The sequence below is a fragment of the Entelurus aequoreus genome, linkage group LG08 (assembly GCF_033978785.1).
Source record: "Entelurus aequoreus isolate RoL-2023_Sb linkage group LG08, RoL_Eaeq_v1.1, whole genome shotgun sequence".
NCBI classification, from domain to species: domain Eukaryota; kingdom Metazoa; phylum Chordata; class Actinopteri; order Syngnathiformes; family Syngnathidae; genus Entelurus; species Entelurus aequoreus.
The window spans coordinates 75,657,366-75,685,032 of NC_084738.1; the positions used below are offsets into that span (position 1 = coordinate 75,657,366).

General features: G+C 38.5%; 1 protein-coding gene across 4 annotated transcripts in view; it reads right to left on the minus strand.

Moving 5' to 3' along the window:
- LOC133656305 (protein tweety homolog 2-like) overlaps positions 1 to 27,667 on the minus strand; it is a 115,489-nt gene that overhangs the window by 54,024 nt on the left and 33,798 nt on the right. For all 4 annotated transcript variants that reach the window (XM_062057327.1, XM_062057325.1, XM_062057326.1 and 1 more), the window contains exon 3: positions 12,984 to 13,095. In XM_062057327.1, coding sequence (XP_061913311.1) covers positions 12,984 to 13,095 — 112 coding nt within the window. The remainder of the gene's footprint in view (positions 1 to 12,983; positions 13,096 to 27,667) is intronic.

A 27,667-nucleotide genomic window follows, 5' to 3' on the forward strand; every position in this document is an offset into this window, starting at 1 on the left:
ACCTCAAGTTGATATAGAGATTTACTGTAAGCGTTAAATAAAAAATAGTAATAATAATTTGACTTATTTTTTAACAGTTTATGACCCTTTATAGTCCCCGGGGAGCCCTAAAGGTTAAAAAAAAAAAAAATCAATTTATTTTGTTAAGGTTTGAAAATGAAAAATATCAAAGATAAATGCTTCAAAATGTAATATCGGAAATTATCGGTATCGTTTTTTTTATTATCGGTATCGTTTTTTTTGTTGTTGTTTTTTTTAAAATTAAATCAACATAAAAAACACAAGATACACTACATGCTTAAATTTTTCCGTGTACGGCCCTCGGTGGAAAAAGTTTGGACACCCCTGGTGTAGACAGAAATTTTTGGCCTAAAAACTAACGATAAAGGTGAAGCTATAACACTGAAACGCACTCAGGAAGAGGTGCTTTAAACCTAGCAGCTAACATCCATTGATTGATTGATTGATTGATGTATTGATTAAAACTTTTATTAGTAGATTACACAGTACAGTACATATTCCGTACAATTGACCACTAAATGGTAACACCCCAATAAGTTTTTCAACTTGTTTAAGTCGGGGTCCACGTAAATCAATTATCAATTCATCCGCAGTCGGCAGTGTTTTAGCTTAGTTTCTTACAAGTACCATTATCACTGGAGGACAAGGAATAGCTAAACATGCTTCACTACACAATAGCTCACCGGCGTCACCCCTAACAAAAGATAGTGCTCCTGAATGTAAACAAATGCCATGGGTGGATCACCTGACATCCACTGTAATGATACCAAGTACAAGAGCGTATCTAGTCGATACTACATTGATGACATCAAACATTTTTATCGTCACAATTAGTACCTAATATGATTCATTAGTACCGCAGTACTATACTAATACCGGTATACAGTACAACCCTAGTCTACACGTATCTCTTATGTGTGACTGCCATCTACTGGTCACATTCATCATTACACCATGTACCAAACAAAATAGCTCAGAGGTCGGTAAGCACAACCAGAATCACACCGGTTTATAAGGCGCACTGTCGAGTTTTGAGGAAAATGAAAGGATTTTAAGTGCGCCTTATAGTCCGGAAAATACGGTAATTTTGTGAACACTGACGGTTGGGTACAAAAATGTCATAACTTCAGGAAGTCCATATATGGCAGGGGTGTCCAAAGTGCGGCCGGGGGGCCATTTGTGGCCCGCAGGTCATTTTTTAACGGCCCCACGGCACATCTTAAAAATACGATTGAAAACAATGAAAAACATGATAAGTGGTATAAAAGAGCAAACAGGTGAAATGTAACAAGAAAATGTCGCAATGTTTACTCTAATAACACAAAGCTGCCATGCAGGCTGTTTCTTTCTTCTGTGTCATTATGAATTATTGACCTATTCAAGGCTCCAATTACGTCACATCTGAGATATTTTGGGGGGAAAATGTAGCATATTTTGTGTTTGCCATATAAAAAACCGAGCTGTTTTTTTTTATAAAGAAGGGCCTAAAACGAACAAACGAAAAACATAAACGACAATAAAACGTATAGATCTGAAGCTGATCTCGAGATGATTGTGTTAAAAGTAAACAGTAAAAAAAAAATGGAATTTATTTTTTAACACTATCATTATTTGGATCCCCAATATTTTTAGTGTGATTTGTTTTTAAGTGTCTTCGCTCAAAAAATAATAATGAATTAAAATCAATGTTGTTATGAGTTATTGACCTTTTTAAGGCTCCAATTATTATATAATCTCAAATATTCCACTTAAAAATTTTTTTGTGTGAAAATATTGCATATTTTGTATTTTTTCTAGAGATGTCCGAGAATATCGGCCGGCCGATATTATCGGCCGATAAATGCTTTAAAATGTAATATCGGAAATTATCGGTATCGGTTTTTTTATTATCGGTATCGTTTTTTTTGTTGTTGTTTTTTTTATTAAATCACCATAAAAAACACAAGATACACTTACAATTAGTGCACCAACCTAAAAAACCTCCCTCCCCCATTTACACTCATTCACACAAAAGGGTTGTTTCCTTCTGTTATTAATATTGTGGTTCCTACATTATATATCAATATATATCAATACAGTCTGCAAGGGATACAGTCCGTAAGCACACATGATTGTGCGAGCTGCTGGTCCACTAATAGTACTAACCTTTAACAGTTCATTTTACTCATTTTCATTAATTACTAGTTTCTATGTAACTGATTTTATATTGTTTTACTTTCTTTTTTATTCAAGAAAATGTTTTTAATTTATTTATCTTATTTTATTTTATTAATTTTAAAAAAAAAGGACCTTATCTTCACCATACCTGGTTGTCCAAATTAGGCATAATAATGTGTTAATTCCACAACTGTATATATCAGTATCGGTATCGGTTGATATCGGTATCGGTAATTAAAGAGTTGGACAATATCGGAATATCGGATATCGGCAAAAAATCCCTAATTTTTTCCATAAAAAAACAGGGTTTTCTTTGACAACAAGAGCATACAACTTAAATCTTTAAAACTGTTATATTGACAGATAGACCTAATGTTGCCCTAGGGCAGGGGTCACCAACCTTTTTGAAACCAAGAGCTACTTCTTGGGTACTGATTAATGCGAAGGGCTACCAGTTTGATACACACTTAAATAAATTGCCAGAAAGAGCCAATTTGCTCAATTTACTTTAACTCTATGTTATTATTAATAATTAATGATATTTACACTTAATTGAACGGTTTAAAAGAGGAGAAAACACGAAAAAAATGACAATTACATTTTGAAACATAGTTTATCTTCAATTTCGACTCTTTAAAATTCAAAATTCAACCAAAAAAAAGAAGAGAAAAACTAGCTAATTTGAGTCTTTTTGAAAAAATGGGAAAAAAAAGAATTTATGGAACATCATTAGTAATTTTTCCTGATTAAGATTAATTTTAGAATTTTGATGACATGTTTTAAATAGGTTAAAATCCAATCTACACTTTGTTAGAATATATAACAAATTGGACCAAGCTATATTTCTAACAAAGACAAATCATTATTTCTTCCAGATTTTCCAGAACAAACATGTTATAAGAAATTCAAAAGAATTTGAAATAAGATTTAAATTTGATTCTACAGATTTTCTAGATTTGCCAGGATATTTTTTTTGAAATTTAATCATAATAAGTTTGAAGAAATATTTCACAAATATTCTTCCTCGAAAAAACAGAAGCTAAAATGAAGAATTATATTAAAATGTATTTATTATTCTTTACAATAAATAAAAAAAAATACTTGAAGACTGATTTAAATTGCCAGGAAAGAAGAGGAAGGAATTTAAAAGGTAAAAAGGTATATGTGTTTAAAAATCCTAAAATCATTTTTAAGGTTGTATTTTTTTCTCTAAAATTGTCTTTCTGAAAGTTATAAGGAGCAAAGTAAAAAAAATAATGAATTTATTCAAACAAGTGAAGACCAAGTCTTTAAAATATTTTCTTGGATTTTCAAATTCTATTTGAGTTTTGTCTCTCTTAGAATTAAAAATGTCAGGCAAAGCGAGACCAGCTTGCTAGTAAATAAATACAATTTAAAAAATAGAGGCAGCTCACTGGTAAGTGCTGCTATTTGAGCTATTTTTTAGAACAGGCCAGCGGGCTACTCATCTGGTCCTCACGGGCGACCTGGTGCCCGCGGGTACCACGTTGGTGACCCCTAATCTAGAGATTTAAAACTTGAATAATAATAAAAATAATAATACTGAATAATGACACATTTTTAATATTTTTTGGACCAAAACCCTTCGGGGTCCCCGGGATCAAACCTGAGTGGAGGCCTAAATGTATATTTTTTATACATACATTGTATTGGTTTTTAAAATAAAAAATATCAAAATGGCCCCCGCTTGCTTTGATTTTTCAGAATGCGGCCCTCAGTGGAAAAAGTTTGGACACCCCTGATATATGGTAACTTGTCAAATGTACCATTTGTCATTTAGTTTTTCTTGAAAAATGGCAGCCAGAGAGTGTTTTTGGATGTGCAAAACTTGTGTCGCCAAACCAGAGTAAGACAACAATGGGACATGTTTTTTGTTTTCCGGGGCGCTTAAAGACTTGCTTAAAAACCAAAAGGGAGAAACAAAGGAGACGTGTCCTGTATGCAACTTCAGATGTATGGAGTATTTCAATAAAAGAGCAGTTCTAAGCCAAAAGAAAGGCCATTCTTGCAGGAATGTTTAAAAATATCTCGGTCCTATAGAGCAGTGTTTTTCAACCTTTTTTGAGGCAAGGCACATTTTTTGCGTTGAAAAAATGCAGAGGCACACCACCAGCAGACATCATTTAAAAACGAAACTCAGTTGACAGTAAAAAGTCGTTGTCGCAATTGACTTTAAAGCATAACCAAGCATGCATGACTATAGCTCTTGTCTCAAAGTAGGTGTACTGTCACCACCTGTCACATCACGCCCTGACTTATTTAGCGTTTTTTGCCGTTTTCCTGTTTGTAGTGTTTTAGTTCTTGTCTTGCGCTCCTATTTTGGTGGCATTTTCTGTTTTTTTGGTATTTTCCTGTAGCAGTTTCATGTCTTCCTTTGAGTGATATTTCCCGCATCTACTTTGTTTTAGCAATCAAGTATATTTAAGTTGTTTTTATCCTTCTTTGCGGGGACATTGTTGATTGTCATGTCATGTTCGGGTGTACTTTGTGGACGCCGTCTTTGCTCCACAGTAAGTCTTTGCTGTCGTCCAGCATTCTGTTTTTGTTGACTTTGTAGCCAGTTCAGTTTTAGTTTCGTTCTGCATAGCCTTCCCTAAACTTCAATGCCTTTTTTTAGGGGCACTCACCTTTTGTTTATTTTTGGTTTAAGCATTAGACACCTTTTTACCTGCATCCTGCCTCCCGCTGTTTCCAACATCTACAAAGCAATTAGCCACTAGGGATGTCCGATAATGGCTTTTTGCCGATATCCGATATTCCGATATTGTCCAACTCTTAATTAATAAAATAAGATAAATAAATTAAAAACATTTTCTTGAATAAAAAATAAAGTAAAACAATATAAAAACAGTTACATAGAAACTAGTAATTAATGAAAATGAGTAAAATGAACTGTTAAAGGTTAGTACTATTAGTGGACCAGAAGCACGCACAATCATGTGTGCTTACGGACTGTATCCCTTGCAGCAGGCCAGGCTCTAACCAATTTGGCGCCCTAGGCAAAATTTTAGGTGGCGCCCCCCCACATCGGCAGTGAAGTGTATATACTCACAAGAAACCGAATAGCTTTGTCTTTGACCTTTTTTTTTTACTTAAAGAAAGCAAATTAACAATCAGAATAGTTAACAAGATAAAAAAAAATATGAATAAATAAATGAATACAAAAAATAAAAAATGAATGTATGAAATACAATATTTTTTACATACATAAACACAAAATAAAACGTGTCAACAAGTTGCATAAAATAAATTAAAAATACAATATAAATAAGGCACTGCACAAAACAAGATATCAAACCAGTATGACTTTAACAACTATATTACAAAAAAAGGGGATCCAACAGAGTTCTCTATTTGTGCTTTTTAATATTGCATTAACTAGAATGACTTACAAATTACTGTACACCAGGGAGTACTGTAATTACCTAACGTTACATTACTATTTTCCATAACAATTTAGCCCCCTCCACATTATTAACCCGACGTTAAAACAGAACTAGCTATTTATTGATTAGCAATTGCCGAATCATGTAACATTAGCTTAATGCTAAAAAGCCAGGTTACTATCACATTCTGTAACAGACAAATAATTTCATGTAGGCTAACGTTACCTACCTGCTACCTCTCTCTTTTTCTCGTTCCTCCTCCTCTTCTTTTCTATTTTTTCTTCCCTGGGCACCTGACAGTTTTGGCCGTTTTGACATCTTGTGTTGATTTTTTGATGTGGTGACGTCCAAAAAGAGTCATGATACGGGAAGGGAGGGGGCGCACCGTGCGGGGGGAGGGGGGGGGCGTAATGTTGTGACAAATAATATTTCTATTAAATAGGCTTTACTTTGCATTTTAATTAACGTGGGATTATTTTTTGTATTTAGAAAAATTAGTACCAACTTTTTTTTTTTTTTTTTCTCCAACATTTGTGGCACTGGCGTGGCGCCCCCTGATGGATGGCGCCCTTAGCATTTGCCTATACGGCCTATGCCACGGGCCGGCCCTGCTTGCAGACTGTATTGATCTACACTACCGTTCAAAAGTTTGGGGTCAAATTGAAATGTCCTTATTTTTGAAGGAAAAGCACTGTACTTTTCAATGAAGATAACTTTAAACTAGTCTTAACTTTAAAGAAATACACTCTATACATTGCTAATGTGGTAAATGACTATTCTAGCTGCAAATGTCTGGTTTTTGGTGCAATATCTACATAGGTGTATAGAGGCCCATTTCCAGCAACTATCACTCCAGTGTTCTAATGGTACAATGTGTTTGCTCGTTGGCTCAGAAGGCTAATTGATGATTAGAAAACCCTTGTGCAATCATGTTCACACGTCTGAAAACAGTTTAGCTCGTTACAGAAGCTACAAAACTGACCTTCCTTTGAGCAGATTGAGTTTCTGGAGCATCACATTTGTGGGGTCAATTAAACGCTCAAAATGGCCAGAAAAAGAGAACTTTCATCTGAAACTCGACAGTCTATTCTTGTTCTTAGAAATGAAGGCTATTCCACAAAATTGTTTGGGTGACCCCAAACTTTTGAACAGTAGTATATATATATATATATATATATATATATATATATATATATATATATATATATATATATATATATATATATATATATATATATATATATATATATATATAATGTAGGAACCAGAAATATTAATAACAGAAAGAAACAACCCTTTTGTGTGAATGAGTGTAAATGGGGGAGGGAGTTTTTTTTGGGTTGGTGCACTAATTTTAAGTGTATCTTGTGTTTTTTATGTTGATTTAATAAAAAATTTAAACATTTAAAAAATGATACCGATAATAAAAAAAAACAAACCGATAATATTTCCGATATTACATTTTAAAGCATTTATCGACGTCTCTAGCTGCCACCTGCTGATATGGAAGAGTATTACACGGTTACTCTGCCGAGCTCTAGACAGCACCGACACTCAACAACAACACATCATTTGCAGATGCAGACTACAATTACTGGTTTGCAAAAAATACTTTTTACCCCAAATAGGTGAAATTAGATCATCTCCCACGGCACACCAGACTGTATCTCACAGCACACTAGTGTGCCGCGGCACAGAGGTTGAAAAACACTGCTATAGAGCAGTGGTCCCCAACCTTTTTGTAGCTGCGGACCGGTCAACACTTGAAAATTTGTCCCACGGACCGGTGGGGGGTGGGGGTGGGGGTGTATTAAAAAAAAAAAAAAAAAAAATTTTTTTTTTTTTTTTTACATAAATAAATACAATCATGTGTGCTTACGGACTGTATCCCTGCAGACTGTATTGATCCATATTGATATATAATGTATATATTGTGTTTTTTATGTTGATTTCATTTAAAACAAAAAAAACAAACAAACAAAAAAACATTATTTTTTTTTATTTTTTTTTTTAATTTCTTGTGCGGCCCGGTACCAATCGGTCCGCGGACCGGTACCGGGCCGCGGCCCGGTGGTTGGGGACCACTGCTATAGAGTACCGTAGATTGAAAAGGAGCCATGAGTGACTAATTAGTATGTAAGCCTTCCAGTGTTGCGTTCAAGACACAGAGTTTCCCACTTTACGCTATGCCAGAAATCTCTCTTAAATACTCCAACAAGACCTTTTTTTTTTTTTTTTTTTTAAATCTTGCACACTTGGAAGAACAGAACCGAGACAAGACCCCCGCAGGCACGGTACCCTCGGGATCTGTGAAAGAACCCTTCCACGGTTCAAACCCCCTGAATCATCACACCTGTGAATAATATATGGTCGACACACCAGCGATGAGTTAATAAGTCATCATCCCGCATCGTGGCTGTCAGCGACCCCCCCCCCCCCTCCGGGTTGGTCCGCTGTCGAGGAATGTTAATGCAGACTAATACGCTGAGAAGTGAGGCAGAAAAGCAAAATATTTGCCCGGTGGCTCGTGCATTCCTCGCCAAGGTATGTGATGCGTGGCGGCGTCAAGCATGAGATATAAAAGGGGAAACATCCCACTAATGAGGCGAACTGCGGCTGCTAAGTGATTTCCAGAGATGACTTTTTCTTGCTGTCTGCCTCCGACTGATGCACTTGTCAGATAATTGACACACGGCTGAGGTGCTTCTATTTCTGGCTAGACTTTGGCCTGTTTTTTTATTTCTGTAAAAACATGAAACTCAGAGAGGGAACGGGTAACAAAGTTTAGATTGGACCAAATGATTTTTTATAAATCATTTGGTCATCATATAAATATTTTTTTAAAAGGTCCCCTAATTATCCTATTTTTCAGACTATAAGGCGCACTTAAAATCCTTTTATTTTCTCAAAACTCAAAAGTGCGCCTTATAACCGGGTGCACCTAACGCACGGAATCATTTTGGTTGTGCTTACCGACCTCGAAGCTATTTTATTTGGTACATGGTGAAATAATAAGTGTGACCAGTAGATGGCAGTCGCACATAAGAGATACGTCTAGACTGCAATATGATGGCAGTCACACATAAGAGATACGTGTAGACTGCAATGTGATGGCAGTCACACATAAGAGATACGTGTAGACTGCAATATGATGGCAGTCACACATAAGAGATACGTGTAGACTGCAATATGATGGCAGTCACACATAAGAGATACGTGTAGACTGCAATATGATGGCAGTCACAAATAAGAGATACGTGTAGAATGCAATATGATGGCAGTCACACATAAGAGATACGTGTAGACTGCAATATGATGGCAGTCACACATAGGAGATACGTGTAGACTGCAATATGATGGCAGTCACACATAAGAGATACGTGTAGACTGCAATATGATGGCAGTCACACATAGGAGATACGTGTAGACTGCAATATAATGGCAGTCACACATAAGAGATATGTGTAGACTGCAATATGATGGCAGTCACACATAAGAGATACGTGTAGACTGCAATATGATGGCAGTCACACATAAGAGATACGTGTAGACTGCAATATGATGGCAGTCACACATAAGAGATACGTGTAGACTGCAATATGATGGCAGTCACACATAAGAGATATGTGTAGATTAAAATATGATGGCAGTCACACAAGAGATACGTGTAGACTGCAATATGATGGCAGTCACACATAGGAGATACGTGTAGACTGCAATATGATGGCAGTCACACATAAGAGATACGTTTAGACTGCAATATGATGGCAGTCACACATAGGAGATACGTGTAGACTGCAATATGATGGCAGTCACACATAAGAGATACGTGTAGACTGCAATATGATGGCAGTCACACATAGGAGATACGTATAGACTGCAATATGATGACAGTCACACATAGGAGATACGTGTAGAATGCAATATGATGGCAGTCACACATAAGAGATACGTGTAGACTGCAATATGATGGCAGTCACACATAAGAGATATGTGTAGACTGCAATGTGATGGCAGTCACACATAAGAGATACGTGTAGACTGCAATATGATGGCAGTCACACATAAGAGATACGTGTCGACTGCAATATGATGGCAGTCACACATAAGAGATACCTGTAGACTGCAATATGATGGCAGTCACACATAGGAGATACGTGTAGACTGCAATATGATGACAGTCACACATAAGAGATACGTGTAGACTGCAATATGATGACAGTCACACATAAGAGATACATGTAGACTGCAATATGATGGCAGTCACACATAAGAGATACGTGTAGACTGCAATATGATGGCAGTCACACATAAGAGATACGTGTAGACTGCAATATGATGGCAGTCACACATATGAGATACGTGTAGACTGCAATATGATGACAGTCACACATAAGAGATACGTGTAGACTGCAATATGATGGCAGTCACACATAAGAGATATGTGTAGACTGCAATATGATGGCAGTCACACATAAGAGATACGTGTAGACTGCAATATGATGGCAGTCACACATATGAGATACGAGTAGACTGCAATATGATGACAGTCACACATAAGAGATACGTGTAGACTGCAATATGATGGCAGTCACACATAAGAGATACGTGTAGACTGCAATATGATGGCAGTCACACATAGGAGATACGTGTAGACTGCAATATATATATTTTTTTTTTCATAAAGAAATACAATCATGTGTGCTTACGGACTGTATCCCTGCAGAGTGTATTGATCTATATTGATATATAATGTATATGTTGTTTTTTTTATGTTGATTTAATAAAAATAAAAAATTTTGGTTGGGGACCACTGATGTAGACCACAAGGAAGTCTTTTACATATAGAAAAAGTCTAAATCTGACACCTTTTAATGCTCAGTCGTTCACAAACAAACCCCAACACTTGATGTATTGTCGAAGCATAACGACTACCCTAGTCAGACGTACTGTGCTTCAACATACGGTATTATTATGGTGTGTGTATAAGTACTTGAAGATGATCTGTAAAACATCATCTATGCAACATTTTGACCAAAGAACCACCCTTACATGTTATGTAGACCACTAGGAAGTCTTTTACATTTTGAAAAAAAATAATAACAAAATGACCCCTTTAATGCACTTTTGTATGAAAATAGACCTGACTAGACCCGCCTTATAACCTGGTGCACCCTTTATACGGAAAATACAGTACTTTTAAAAAGTAACTACTTTACCAAAAATACTAATGGAATTATTAGCATAACTACTCTTTAATAAATGTCATTAATTACTGGGGAAAGTATTTAATGTGTTAGTAGAAAAAAACTAAACATTCAATTATCTGGAATAGAGAGACGTTTCATGAGAGCAGAGTGTGTGTGCCTTGCCAAGTTTTTTGCTCAGCTGTGTTTGTTAGCTTATTGTTTTTGTTCTGGTCCAATAATTGGCTGTAATAATATTTTCTACATGTTCGTAGTATGCCAGTTAGCTTGTCCTTATATGTTTTCTACTTGTTTTCTGCTTCTGTAGATCTTTATGTGACAAATGTTCTATGTAATGTATTCTTCTTTTTGCAAGCATTTTTCCATCCTTTTGTCATTCAAGGTTGATTATTTTTCTTTTGCTTCTCACTAAGTTGTTTCAATGGACAGTATTTGTCATAAAGAATCTCGAAGGTATTAAAAAAAATACCATATGCATCATCTACATAATTTTCTGTTCTCTCAGATTATTTTTGAAATCTGTCATGCTTAGTTCTGTACTAAGTATTTTTTTGTCATCAATGTTCCTCTTCTTGTGGTTTCTGTCATGGATGATGACAACTGGCAGATGATCACTGATGTCGGATATTGGCAGGCCACTTGTGCTATTGTTATTAAAATCATTAGTAAAAATATTATCAATACGGGTGGTGCTGTGTCCTGAGATTCCGCTCGGCCTTGTGATTTTAGGATATAAACTAATTGTTTTACTTCAGTTTTTTAAAAAAATTAAACAATTGGTGTGCTTCAATGGCTGTCATATCTTCTTCTTTGACCTGTTGTTCATTATTCCCCTGTAGTAGTAGTATGTATGTGTTGTTTGCTGTGTGATGTTGCCTCCTCCTATTGTATCGGTTGTTGCTTTCATTAGTAAAACGTTGCTTGTAGCACTGTTGATAAACGTTTTAGAAAAGATCATAAAACAGTGACTCAAAAAATGTCCGCTCGCACTGGGATGCTGATTAACGGGATGGTTGTATTTTCAGCACTTTTTTTTTTTTGGTCCTGTCCAGCTTCTCAGGCAAATCATATAGTAGATGTAGATGCCCATATCGGCTGTTCAGATTTACTTTACAAAAGAGAAGTGTGGGATACTTCTCTTGTTGCCTTATTTGTATTTGACTTTATTAAATGTATTTATGTTATCATTTGGTGCAGCCGGGCCGGAGCAGGAGGCGATAGAAAGAGAAAAAAAAGGAAGACAGAGGGGGAAATTGTAGGGACAAGAGGGGGATTAGACAGAGAGACAAAAACAACAACAGCAAACACAACAATAACAACAACAATAGAGCAACATCAGCAAATAGGATATGTACAGATATGATGGTAAAAGTGATAGCAAAGAAGCAGTTAGCGAAATAAATAATAATACAGAAATGACAATGAGCATTATTACACTACAAATGGAGCATTACAAAGACCAATAGAAATAGCACAATTGATAATGAACAACACCCATAATTTACCTCTATTACAGTTGTTCAAATGCAACAATACATATACGTAATGATAACTACAGATACAAAAGAATGCAGAAAAATGGAGGGGAAGAAATAGAAGCAAGCTATATTAACCTTGTAGATTGTTATAGTAACAATAGGTTCAGCACCTGTGCGCCCCTTGGGCTGCTAAATTTCGGATAATCCTCGCTCCTCAAATAAAAAAATGCCTTTTTCTTTATATCATAACGGGTCGCAACCAGCGTTATTAGCAGCTCAAGCTAGCCAGTAGCTTGTGGTGGGAGAAGCAGTGTGAGCAAGGGAAAGACGCCAGAAAAGTAGTTCCTCTGCGTTAGCTCTCACGATAATATTATCGCTCTAGCCTGGTTAACATGCAATGGAGCGTTGTTGGCGGCTTTTGGAGCGTGCTTCAAGATGAATCCCAAATGCTTGCATTCTAAGCTGCCTCGTACTAGCAGTTTTTCACGATTTAGAACACACTTTAAAGGGAAATACCCGTGTTGTTCACTCACATGGGGATTGTGGATAGCGAAATAAACCCAAACTCCAACGATTGTCATAGCTAACCACTGTACGACTATTTTATAAGACAACACGAACTGAGCGGCGATGTTGGGTTTTCCAAAAAAAACGAGCGGAAAGCACTCGGCGACGCTAACGTCAACTATCCGCGGCCGTTGTGTTTTACCTACCAGGCTGTCCACGCCGCCCAGCGTGTTGTTGGCGTTGTACAGGGAGTAGGTCAGCTGGTACACGCCGTCGTTGGTCTCGCTGTTGCCGTAGAAACCCACACCGACTGCGACGCTGCAGAGACGGGGAAGGAAGAAGGTCACATGTTGTGGACTTGGTCATTTGTGTACGTTCTTCACATTTATATGAAGTACGTACAAACCAGGAGTGGGTTTCAGACTAGCGAAGGGATTCATCGTAGATCAATATTCCACTGCCGCATTAGTCCTAACAGGATTTTATGACCATGTCTCTTAGTCTGATAGTAAAAAATAAGGTATTGCAATATCTCCTCATTTAAAGCACGACCTTCACTGGTGAAATGGGTCCCCAGGTGAGGACCGGCGAGAAGCCGCTCAGGATAAGCCCCGAAGACGCTCAACGCTACGAATCTTTCGATGAAAAAGACTCCACAATCAACTCAATTACCTGCAAAGTGTCTTCACATCTTGCAATGCCAATTTAACACCAACAGAGGCGATGGTGAGGCGGTAAGGTATCAACCAAGATGACAAATAATACAAAAGCAGTGAAGTTGTCCCGTTTGAGTTTGAGTTTATTTCGAACATGCAAGCATACAACATGATACATCACAATTTCCAGTTTCTCTTTTCAACATGTTCGAAAAGGAGTAGGAAGAAGCAGAGCTTATTTAATCCTACCCCTTTTCTTTATTTAATCCTACCCCTTTTCTCTACTTTTTTAACTTTTTGTTCACTTCCTGTTCACAATTTATTCACAATAAACTCCATAAGTAATCGCAATAAAAATAAGTAAATAAATAATAGTAATAATTTTAATGATAATAATTGGTGAAGTAAGTCATATTTCATATGATGAGATAAGTAAGATTACTTTAAGAATGAAAGAGTGGATGGATAAAATAAATTGAGAATGTAAATAAAAACAGAATACAATGATTTGCTAGTCCTTTTCAGCCTATATTCAATTGAATAGACTGCAAAGACAACATATTTAACGTTGCAACTGGTCAACTTTGTTATTTTTTGCAAATATTAGCTCCTTTGGAATGTGATGCCTGCAACATGTTTTAAAAATAAGCTGGCACAGGTGGCAAAAACGACTGAGAAAGTTGAGGAATGCTCATCAAACACTTATTTGGAACATCCCACAGGTGAACAGGCTAATTGGGAACAGGTGGGTGCCATGATTGGGTATAAAAGCAGCTTCCATGAAACGCTCAGTCATTCACAAACAAGGACGGGGCGAGGGTCACCACTTTGTCAACAAATGTGTGAACAAATTGTCCAACGGTTGAAGAACAACATTTCTCAACCAGCTATTGCAAGGAATTTAGGGATTTCACCATCTAAGATACGTAATATCATCAAAAGGTTCAGAGAATCTGGAGAAATCACTGCACATAAGCGGCAATGCATCAAAAAGCGACATCAGTGTGTAAAGGATATCACCACATAGGCTCAGGAACACTTCAGAAACCCACTGTCAGTAACTACAGTCGGTCGCTACATCTGTAAGTGCACGTTAGAACTCTACCATGCAAAGCGAAAGCCATTTATCAACAACACCCAGAAACGCCGCCGGCTTGGCTGGGCCTGAGCTCGTCTAAGATGGACTGATGCAATGCGGAAAAGTGTTCTGTGGTCTGACGAGTCCACATTTAAAATATTTTTTGGGAAACTCTGGACGTCAGAGGAAGAGAACCATCCGGATTGTTACAGGTGCAAAGTGTAAAAGCCAGCATGTGTGATGGTATGGGGGTGTATTAGTGCCCAAGACATGGGTAACTTACACATCTGTGAAGGCACCATTAATGCTGAAAGGTACATACAGCTTTTGGAGCAACATATGTTGCCATCCAAGCAACGTCTTTTTCATGGACGCCCCTGATTATTTCATCAAGACAATGTTATAACAGTGTGGCTTTGTAGTAAAAGAGTGCGGGTACTAGACTGGCCTGCCTGTAGTCCAGACCTGTCTCCCATTGAAAATGTGTGGTGCATTATAAAGCCTAAAATAGCACAACGGAGACCCCCGGACTGTTGAACAACTTAAGCTGTACATCAAGCAAGAATGGGAAAGAATTCCACCTGAGAAGCTTCAAAAATGTGTATCCTCAGTTCCCAAACCTTTACTGAGTGTTGTTAAAAGGAAAGGCCATGTAACACAGTGGTGAACATGCCCTTTCCCAACTACTTTGGCACGTGTTGCAGCCATGACATTTAAGTTAACTAATATTTGCAAAAAAAATAAAGTTTATGAGTTTGAACATCAAATATGTTGTCTTTGTAGCATATTCAACTGAATATGGCTTGAAAAGGATTTGCAAATCATTGCATTCCGTTTATATTTACATCTAACACAATTTCCCAACTCATATGGAAACGGGGTTGGTATTTTAAATTGCCTTTCAAATGTCTATTCTTGGTGTTGGATTTTTTCAAATAAATGTCCCCAAAAATTCGACTTACACTACCGTTCAAAAGTTTGGGGTCACATTGAAATGTCCTTATTTTTGAAGGAAAAGCACTGTACTTTTCAATGAAGATAACTTTAAACTACCTACGATCAATGGGAGACCAGGCTTTCTGCTCCGCCGCTCCCAGTCTGTAGAACGCTCTCCCTGACCACCTGAGGGCACCACAGACTGTGGATGCTTTTAAAAAAGCCTCTTTTTTTTTAGATACATGCATACTAGTTGTAGCTATTTGGTTGTTCTAGTTTTTTATTTTATTTATTTTTTATCTTTTTCTTTTTATTTATTTTTATTTATTTTTATTTTATTTTATTTTATTTTTTTTATTTTTTTTTAATACACTGTAGCACTTTGAGGTTGTTTACTCATTGTAAAGTGCTTTTTACAAATAAAATACACTACCGTTCAAAAGTTTGGGGTCACATTGAAATGTCCTTATTTTTCAATGAAGATAACTTGAAACTAGTCTTAACTTTAAAGAAATACACTCTATACATTGCTAATGTGGTAAATGACTATTCTAGCTGCAAATGTCTGGTTTTTGGTGCAATATCTACATAGGTGTATAGAGGCCCGTTTCCAGCAACTATCACTCCAGTGTTCTAATGGTACAATGTGTTTGCTCATTGGCTCAGAAGGCTAATTGATGATTAGAAAACCCTTGTGCAATCATGTTCACACATCTGAAAACAGTTTAGCTCGTTACAGGAGCTACAAAACTGACCTTCCTTTGAGCAGATTGAGTTTCTGGAGCATCACATTTGTGGGGTCAAAATGGCCAGAAAAAGAGAACTTTCATCTGAAACTCGACAGTCTATTCTTGTTCTTAGAAATGAAGGCTATTCCACAAAATTGTTTGGGTGACCCCAAACTTTTGAACGGTAGTGTATATATGTTTTTTCCTTCTTTATTATGCATTTTCGGCCGGTGCGATTTATACTCCGGAGCGATTTATAATCCCCAAAATTCGGTAAATTTAAAAGGATTTGCAAATCATTGTATTCTCTTTTTATTTACCATTTACACAACGTGCCAACTTAATTGGTTTCGGGTTTTGTAGCGCCACCGGTAAACTTGGTATTCCGGTTCAGCGCTCTCTGAACTTGCGCTCCACATGTTTTTATTCATGTCAAAGTTTGACTGGCACCGGAGTTGGACAGAAAAACCCACAAACATCATTAACATGCTGCCCGGCCTGCGCGTTTGCGTTATGAATACATCAGCAGCAACAACAGTGGCGACGGCCGCCGACAATCATCATTATTTAAAACAACAACAAGTCTCATTAACGCTTCGCCCGCAGGTAAAAGATAGCAGCGGATTTACACGTAGCGCTCGGGGGAGACATGCAGAGCCAAGCTGCGGCGGCGGGGGCGGTCTGTAGCGTGATGGCGGCGTGACATCAATCCCGACAGGTACTACCGCAACAATCGGGACACTGTAGACCGTGTGGGAACAAATCGGGGCCATGTTCCCATTTTCGTCGCCCCCCACTTCAGCTACGACCGTGACGCACGTGGCATTCATTGGACGTCTTTGTTCCTCCTTCATTGTGCCGACGCTATAAATGCTGAGGCTTTAGCGCGTACTTTGTGTGAACCGTGCAGAGAAACACTAATTAATTCAAGTGGGTCGCTAGAGAGGAACATATTTTTTGTTTTTAAAAAATAAACAAACAAGGCAATATCTATTTTTTCTAGCCACCGGTGCCCTTGGTGCTCCTTTGTCCTTCTGCAGCTTAATCCACAGAGAGCGAGCATCATGGATCGGGGCAGGCACGCGGCGCACAACTGTCATGCCGAGGAACCACGGAGCGCGGGAGAAGATAGGGGGAAACAAAACGCTCACTCTGCAGCAGAGAGAGAGAGAGAGAGAGAGAAATGGCTGTTGGCTGGAACGGATAGAATCAGACAGGTTTATTAAATATTTACATTTTTGACCCGAACTGGCAGCCGGGATTCTCCTGAACCCGGGAGAAACCACGATGCCGTGCTACGTCGTCGGGATTCATGGCGCGTCATTCGTTTCCGCGTAGGACCTGAAAGTTAAAGGCCTACTGAAAGCCACTGCTAGCGACCACGCAGTCTGATAGTTTATATATCAATGATGAAATCTTAAAGGCCTACTGAAAGCCACTACTACCGACCACGCAGTCTGATAGTTTATATATCAATGATGAAATCTTAACATTGCAACACATGCCAATACGGCCGGGTTAACTTATAAAGTGACATTTTAAAATTCCCGGGAAATATCCGGCTGAAACATCGCGGTATGATGACGTATGCGCGTGACGAAGTCCGAGTAACGGAAGTTATGGTACCCCGTAGAATCCTATACAAAAAGCTCTGTTTTCATTTCATAATTCCACAGTATTCTGGACATCTTTTGCAATTTTTTTAATGAACAATGAAGGCTGCAAAGAAGACAGTTGTAGGTGGGATCAGTGTATTAGCAGCGGACTACAGCAACACAACCAGGAGGACTTTGTTGGAGCGCTAGCCGCGCTAGCCGCGCTAGCCGCCGACTTCACCTTGACTTCCTACGTCTCCAGGCCGCCAAACGCATTGGGTGAAGTCCTTCGTCCTTCTGCCGATCGCTGGAACGCAGGTGAGCACGGGTGTTGATGAGCAAATGAGGGCTGGCTGGCGTAGGTGGAGAGCTAATGTTTTTAGCATAGCTCTGTGCAGTCCGGTTGCTAAGTTAGCTTCAATGGCGTCGTTAGCACAACATTGTTAACCTTCGCCAGCCTGGAAAGCATTAACCGTGTATCTACATGTCCACGGTTTAATAGTATTGTTGATTTTCTATCTATACTTCCAGTCAGGGGTTTATTTCTTTTGTTTCTATATGCAGTTAAAGCACGATGCTATCACGTTAGCTCGTAGCTAAAGCATTTCGCCGATGTATTGTCGTGGAGATAAAAGGCACTGAATGTCCATTTCGCGTTCTCGACTCTCATTTTCAAGAGGATATAGTATCCGAGGTGGTTTAAAATACAAATCTGTGATCTACAATAGAAAAAGGAGAGAGTGTGGAATCCAATGAGCCAGCTTGTACCTAAGTTACGGTCAGAGCGAAAAAAGATACGTCCATCGCTGCCTCTCAAGTCATTCACTGTAACGTTCCTCATCTACGAATCTTTCATCCTCGCTCAAATTAATGGGGTAATCGTCACTTTCTCGGTCCGAATCTCTCTCGCTCCATTGTAAACAACGGGGAATTGTGAGGAATACTAGCTCCTGTGACGTCACGCTACTTCCGGTACAGGCAAGGCTTTTTTTTTATCAGCGAGCAAAAGTTGCGAACTTTATCATCGATTTTCTCTACTAAATCCTTTCAGCAAAAATATGGCAATATCGCGAAATGATCAAGTATGACACATAGAATGGATCTGCTATTCCCGTTTAAATTTTAAAAAATTATTTCAGTAGGCCTTTAACATTGCAACACATGCCAATACGGCCGGGTTAACTTATAAAGTGCAATTTTAAATTTCCCGCGAAACTTCCGCTTGAAAACGTCGCGGTATGATGACGTATGCGCGTGACGCCACGAGGTCAAGGGAAGTGTTTGGACCCATACAAATACCTCTGTTTTCTTCGACAAAATTCCACAGTATTCTGGACATCTGTGTTGGTGAATCTTTTGCAATTTGTTTAATGGACAATGGAGACTGCAAATAAGAAAGTTGTAGGTGCGATCGGTGTATTAGCGGCTGGCTGCAGCAACACCAACACCAGGAGGTTGTGTTGTGTTTTGAGCAGGATAGCAGACGCACTACGGTGAGTACAGCTTTGGCTTCCAGACATTTGATCGCTTGCCCGTACGTGCGTGTCGATATGTGTATGTCACGTACGTAACTTTGGGGAAATATATGTTTCTTGCCGACTCTGATGGCGGCCGGGGTGTCGTCGAAAACTACAACGCCCGCCACCGCATCTAAGTTAGCTTCTATTTTTTTAGCTTCGCCAAGCTGAAAATTATTAACCGTGTATTTACATGTTCATGGTTTAATAGTATTGTTGATCTTCTGTCTATCCTTCCAGTCAGGGTTTTTTTTAATTTAGTTTCTATCTGCATTTGAGACTGATGCTATCACGTTAGCCCCGTAGCTAAGTTAGCTTCTATTTTTTTTAGCTTCGCCAAGCTGAAAATTATTAACCGTGTATTTACATGTTCATGGTTTAATAGTATTGTTGATCTTCTGTCTATCCTTCCAGTCAGGGTTTTTTTTTATTTAGTTTGTATCTGCATTTGAGACTGATGCTATCACGTTAGCCCCGTAGCTAAGTTAGCTTCTATTTTTTTTAGCTTCGCCAAGCTGAAAATTATTAACCCTGTATTTACATGTTCATGGTTTAATAGTATTGTTTATCTTCTGTCTATCCTTCCAGTCAGGGTTTTTTTTTATTTAGTTTGTATCTGCATTTGAGACTGATGCTATCACGTTAGCCCCGTAGCTAAGTTAGCTTCTATTTTTTTTAGCTTCGCCAAGCTGAAAATTATTAACCGTGTATTTACATGTTCAGTCACTGTGAATGTCCATTTCGCGTTCTCGACTCTCATTTTCAAGAGGATATAGTATCTGAGGTGGTTTAAAATACAAATCCGTGATCCACAATAGAAAAAGGAGAGAGTGTGGAATCCAATGAGCCAGCTTGTACCTAAGTTACGGTCAGAGCGAAAAAAGATACACCCCGCACTACACTGTAGTCCTTCACTCTAAAGTTCTTCATCCACGAATCTTTCATCTTTTCGCTCAAATTAATGGGGTAATCGTCGCTTTCTCGGTCCGAATGTCTCTCGCTCCATTGTAAACAAAGCGGAATTGGGAGGAATCCTTTGTCTTGTGACGTCACGCTACTTCCGGCAGGGGCAAGGGTTGTTTTTATCAGATACCAAAAGTTGCTATCTTTATCGTCGTTGTTCTATACTAAATCCTTTCAGCAAAAATATGGCAATATCGCGAAATGATCAAGTATGACACATAGAATGGGTCTGCTATTCCCGTTTAGATAAAAAAAATTCATTTCAGTAGGCCTTTAAGTGGCACTGAGTGTGAACCGCCGCTAAAAAGTCCAAACTTATCGCCGTGGTAATTTGTGGACACTGTTTTTGTGTTTGTCTGGCATCCTGGTTCCCGGATAGACATTGTCAGGTTCAAACACTGATGACATCTATTAAACCAAGGAACTAAAAAGAGTCTTAAAGGCCTACTTAAAGCCACTACTAGCGACCACGCAGTCTGATAGTTTATATATCAATGATGAAATCTTAACATTGCAACACATGCCAATACGGCCGGGTTAACTTATAAAGTGCCATTTTAAATTTCCCGCGAAACTTCCGGTTGAAAACGTCTATGCGTGACGTCAATGGTTGAAACGGAAGTATTGGTACCCCATTGAATCCAAAACAAAAAAGCTCTGTTTTCATCTCATAATTCCACAGTATTCTGGACATCTGTGTTGGTGAATCTTTTGCAATTTGTTTAATGAACAATGAAGACTGCAAAGAAGAAAGTTGTAGGTGGGATCGGTGTATTAGCGGCTGGCTGCAGCAACACAACCAAGAGGACTTTGACTTGGATAGCAGACGCGCTAGCCGACGCTAGCCGACGCTAGCCGCCGACCGCACAGTGATCGGGTGAAGTCCTTCGTCCTTCCGTCGATCGCTGGAACGCAGGTGAGCACGGGTGTTGATGAGCAGATGAGGGCTGGCGTAGGTGGATAGCTAATGTTTTTATCATAGCTCTGTGAGGTCCCGTTGCTAAGTTAGCTTCAATGGCGTCGTTAGCAACAGCATTGTTAAGCTTCGCCAAGCTGGGAATTTTTAACCGTGTAGTTACATGTCCATGGTTTAATAGTATTGTTGATTTTCTGTCTATCCTTCCAGTCAGGGGTTTATTTATTTTGTTTCTATCTGCATTTGAGCCCGATGCTATCACGTTAGCTCCGTAGCTAAAGAGCTTTGCCGATGTATTGGCGTGGAGATAAAAGTCACTGTGAATGTCCATTTCGCGTTCTCGACTCTCATTTTCAAGAGGATATAGTATCCGAGGTGGTTTAGAATACAAATCCGTGATCCACAATAGAAAAAGGAGAGAGTGTGGAATCCAATGAGCCAGCTTGTACCTAAGTTACGGTCAGAGCGAAAAAAGATATGTCCTGCACTGCACTGTAGTCCTTCACTCTCACTTTCCTCATCCACAAATCTTTCATCCTCGCTCAAATTAATGGGGTAATCGTCGCTTTCTCGGTCCGAATCTCTCTCGCTGCATTGTGAACAATGGGGAAATGTGAGCAGCCCTATCCCCTGTGGCGTCACGCTACTTCCGGTACAGGCAAGGCTTTTTTTATCAGCGACCAAAAGTCGCAAACTTTATCGTCGTTGTTCTCTACTAAATCCTTTCAGCAAAAATATGGCAATATCGCGAAATGATCAAGTATGACACATAGAATGGATCTGCTATCCCCGTTTGAATAAAAAAAAATCATTTCTGTAGGCCTTTAAACCAACAGAACATAACTAAACAAAACGTGACCACAGAACATATGCGGTCCTCTCCAAGGTTTCTCAAAGTCATTCACATTGACATCTTACTGGGTTGTGAGTTTTTCCTTGCCCTTTTGTGGGCTCTGAACCGAGGATGTCGTCGTGGCTTGTGCAGCCCTTTGAGACACTTGTGATTTAGGGCTATATAAATAAACATTGATTGATTGATGATTTGTACATTTTCAGAATGAGCTTATTCTATTTTTAAACAAAGAAAACAATCTGAAGTTGTCTTTATTTTGAAGTTATCACGCCGTGATTTTACCACTTGGGAGTAGCTTTTTCTCCATGTGGCCCCCCGATCTAAAATGAGTTTGACACCCCTGGTATAGTTTCTTCAAAAGCCAAACAATAACTAACTAGGTAAGCTTTTCTTATTTTGTTAACACAGTCAGACGGCACAGCGATTTTATTCTGAAGGCGAGGACTTTTGTAAACAACACCACTCGGGAAATCAATACTACGCCTTGCGAATCTATATTGCGACGTTACAAAATAAAGTAAATGCGATCAATCATTAATCCTGCTCGCGAGTAAACAAACTCTCTACAATGACTGCGTGATTCTGCAAAACAAGCAATAATCAATAAACAATCTCTTGCCTGGCGCTCGCTGGAGGGAATTACATAATGTGCCTTTAAAGGCCGTGGGGGTCGTATTAAAAAGGCAGGAAATGCTACAAAATGCTATAAAACGATAAGTAGCTTTTGCTGGAGGCGATGTTTGCATAATGTCAAACGTGAATTTACAACAGCGTCATTATTCTTCCAACAAAGCTGGCAAATTCAATCCAAACTGCAAATGACTGTCACATGGCGAGAAGACGCAACCGCTGCGCTCCGTTCAATTAGCCACTTTGCGGGAGGAGAGAGAGAGAGAGAGAGAGAGCGTGCCACAGAGCGGCTTAACCAGCTGGCCATGTAAGCGCTGACCACGAGCCATCACTTCCTGGCTTTTTTTTTTTAGGCAGGCGCATCGGGAGCTGAACTCTGACCCCGGTCTTAAAGGGGAACTGCACTTTTTTGGGGGGGAATTTTGTCTATCATTCACAATCCCTGTTTAAGAAGAACGCATATGTCTTTCTTATTGTCTTATTATTCCGGACAGGCTAGCCTCCTCCAACCTTCCGAGGACAAAGCTACGAACAATGGGAGACCGGGCTTTCAGCTCCGCCGCTCCCAGTCTGTGGAACGCTCTCCCTGACCACCTGAGGGCACCACAGACTGTGGATGCTCTTTAAAAAGGCTTAAAAACCCTTCTTTTTAAAAAAGCCTTTTTTTTTTTTTAGATATATGCATACTAGTTCTAGCTATTAGGCTGTTGTAGTTTTTATTTTTATTTATTTTTATTATCTTCTAATTGTATTTGTTTAATACACTGTAGCACTTTGAGGTTGTTTGCTCAATGTAAAGTGTTTTTTACAAATAAAAATATATTATTATTATTATTATTGTTATGTATTCAAATAAATTGATAATGATAGTAGTTTCTATTCTTAAATAACTTTTTTTTTTTTAAATAATTGCTCCGGATGGTTCTTTTCCTCTTTGTTCCGGAGGACACGACGTCCACAGTTTCCAAAAACAATTTGAAATGTGGACTCGTCAGACCACAGAACACTTTTCCACTTTGCATCAGTCCGTCTTAGATGAGCTCGGGCCCAGCGAAGCCGGCGGCGTTTCTGGGTGTTGTTGATAAATGGCTTTGGCTTTGCATAGTAGAGTTTTAACGTGCACTTACAGATGGTGGTTTTCTGAAGTGTTCCTGAGCCCGTGTGGTGATATCCTTTACACACTGATGTCGCTTTTTGATGCAGTATCGCCTGAGGGATCGAATTATTCGGCCTTGCTGCTCACGTGCAGGGATTTCTCCAGATTCTCTGAAACTTTTGATGATATTACGGACCGTGGATGGTGAAATGCCTAAATTCCTTGCAATAGCTGGTTGAGAAATGTTGTTCTTAAACAATTTGCTCAGGCATTTGTTGACAAAGTGGTGACGCTCGCCCCGTCCTTGTTTGTGAATGACTGAGCATTTCATGGAAGCTGCTTTTATACCCAATCATGGCACCCACCTGTTCCCAATTAGCCTGTTCACCTGTGGGTTGTTCCAAATAAGTGTTTGATGAGCATTCCTCAACTTTCTCAGTCTTTTTTGTCACTTGTGCCAGCTTTTTTTGAAACATATTGCAGGCATCAAATTCCAAATGAGCTAATATTTACAAAAAATAACAACGTTTCCCAGTTCGAACGTTAAATATCTTGTCTTTGCAGTCTATTCAATTGAATATAAGTTGAAAAGGATTTGCAAATCATTGTATTCTCTTTTTATTTACCATTTACACAACGTGACAACTTCACTGCTTTTGGGATTTGTAGATAGAACATGAGATTTGGGATATGAAACAACGAAGAAGGTTTTTGGATGTTTTCAAGAGCGCTTTATATGCGGAATAGAACACATTTCTATAGCTTCATTGTTAGCTGACTTTTACTCGCATGTATTTACTAGTTAGAAGTAGAGATGTCCGATAATATCTGACTGCCGATAAATGCTTTAAAATGTATAATCAGAAATGATCCGTATCGGTTTCAAAATTATCGGTATCGGTTTCAAAAAGTAAAATGTATGACTTTTTAAAACGCCGCTGTGTACACGGACGTAGGGAGAAGTACAGAGCGCCAATACACCTTAAAGCAGGGGTGTCCAAACTTTTTCCACTGAGGGCCGCACACTGAAAAATCAAAGCAAGCGGGGGCCATTTTAAAAACCAATACAATATATGTATAAAAAAGATACATTTAGGCCTCCACTCAGACTTGATCCCGGGGACCCCAAAAGGTTTTGGTCCAAAAAAATATTACAAATGTGTCATTATTTAGTATTATTATTATTATTATTATTATTATTATTATTCAAGGTTTAAATCTCTAGATCAACATTAGGTCTATCTGTCAATATAACACTTTTAAAGATTTAAGTTGTATTCCTATTTTGTCAAGGAAAACCATGTTTTTTTATGGAAAAAAGTTTTCAAGTGGAATATTTGAGATTATATAATAATTGGAGTCTTAAAAAGGTCAATAACTCAGAACAACATTGATTTTAATTCATTGTTTTTTTGAGCAATGACACTTAAAAAAAAAAAAGTCCCACTAAAATGATTGGGGATCCAAAAGGGTACTGCTAAGTAAAGTTTAAAAAAATAAATCCAACATTTTTTTTTTTACTTTTACCACAATAGTCTCAAGATCAACTTCAGATCTATCCGTCAATTATAAGTTTTATTGTTGTTTAGGTTTTTTTTAGGGATGTCCGATAATGGCTTTTTGCCGATATCCGATATTCCGATATTGTCCAACTCTTTAATTACCGATACCGATATCAACCGATACCGATATCAACCGATACCGATATCAACCGATATATACAGTCGTGGAATTAACACATTATTATGCCTAATTTGGACAACCATGTATGGTGAAGATAAGGTAGTTAAAAAAAATAATTATAAAATAAAATAAGATAAATAAATTAAAAACATTTTCTTGAATAAAAAAGAAAGTAAAACAATATAAAAACAGTTACATAGAAACTAGTAATTAATGAAAATTTGTAAAATTAACTGTTAAAGGTTAGTACTATTAGTGGACCAGCAGCACGCACAATCATGTGTGCTTACGGACTGTATCCCTTGCAGACTGTATTGATATATATTGATATATAATGTAGGAACCAGAATATTAATAACAGAAAGAAACAACCCTTTTGTGTTTATATTAAACATGCTTCCCTGATTCGAGTATTTGGCGAGCGCCGTTTTGTCCCACTAATTTTGGCGGTCCTTGAACCCACCGCAGTTTGTTTACATTTATAACTTTCTCCGACTTTCTAGGACGTGTTTTATGCCACTTCTTTTTCTGTCTCATTTTGTCCACCAAACTTTTAACGTTGCGCGTGAATGCACAAAGGTGAGCTATAAAGGCCTACTGAAATGATTTTTTTTTATTTAAACGGGAATAGCAGATCCATTCTATGTGTCATACTTGATCATTTCGCGATATTGCCATATTTTTGCTGAAAGGATTTAGTAGAGAAAATCGACGATAAAGTTCGCAACTTTTGCTCGCTGATAAAAAAAAGCCTTGCCTGTAGCGGAAGTAGCGTGACGTCACAGGAGCTAGTATTCCTCACAATTCCCCGTTGTTTACAATGGAGCGAGAGAGATTCGGACCAAGAAAGTGATGATTACCCCATTAATTTGAGCGAGGATGAAAGATTCGTAGATGAGGAACGTTACAGTGAATGACTTGAGAGGCAGTGATGGACGTATCTTTTTTCGCTCTGACCGTAACTTAGGTACAAGCTGGCTCATTGGATTCCACACTCTCCTTTTTCTATTGTAGATCACAGATTTGTATTTTAAACCACCTCGGATACTATATCCTCTTGAAAATGAGAGTCGAGAACGCGAAATGGACATTCAGTGCCTTTTATCTCCACGACAATACATCGGCGAAATGCTTTAGCTACGAGCTAACGTGATAGCATCTTGCTTTAACTGCATATAGAAACAAAAGAAATAAACCCCTGACTGGAAGTATAGATAGAAAATCAACAATACTATTAAACCGTGGACATGTAAATACACGGTTAATGCTTTCCAGGCTGGCGAAGGTTTACAATGCTGTGCTAACGACGCCATTGAAGCTAACTTAGCAACCGGACTGCACAGAGCTATGCTAAAAACATTAGCTCTCCACCTACGCCAGCCAGCCCTCATTTGCTCATCAACACCCGTGCTCACCTGCGTTCCAGCGATCGGCAGAAGGACGAAGGACTTCACCCGATGCGTTTGGCGGCCCGGAGACGTAGAAAGTCAAGGTGAGGTCGGCGGCTAGCGCGGCTAGCGCGGCTAGCGCTCCAACAAAGTCCTCCTGGTTGTGTTGCTGTAGTCCGCTGCTAATACACTGATCCCACCTACAACTGTCTTCTTTGCAGCCTTCATTGTTCATTAAAAAAATTGCAAAAGATGTCCAGAATACTGTGGAATTATGAAATGAAAACAGAGCTTTTTGTATAGGATTCTACGGGGTACCATAACTTCCGTTACTCGGACTTCGTCACGCGCATACGTCATCATACCGCGATGTTTTAAAATGTCACTTTATAAGTTAACCCGGCCGTATTGGCATGTGTTGCAATGTTAAGATTTCATCATTGATATATAAACTATCAGACTGCGTGGTCGGTAGTAGTGGCTTTCAGTAGGCCTTTAATGTTATTGACTTGTGTGGAGTGCTAATCAGACATATTTGGTCACTGCATGACTGCAAGCTAATCGATGCTAACATGCTATTTAGGCTAGCTATATGTACATATTGCATCATTATGCCTCATTTGTAGCTATATTTGAGCTCATTTAGTTTCCTTTAAGTCCTCTTAATTCAATTTATATCTCATGACACACTATATTTAATATATGGCTTTTAATTTTTTGAGGCTCCAGACAGATTTGTTTTTGTATTTTTGGTCCAATATTAAGATTAAAGATTAAAGTACCAATGATTGTCACACACACACACTAGATGTGGTGAAATTTGTCCTGGCTCTTTCAACATTTTGGGTTGC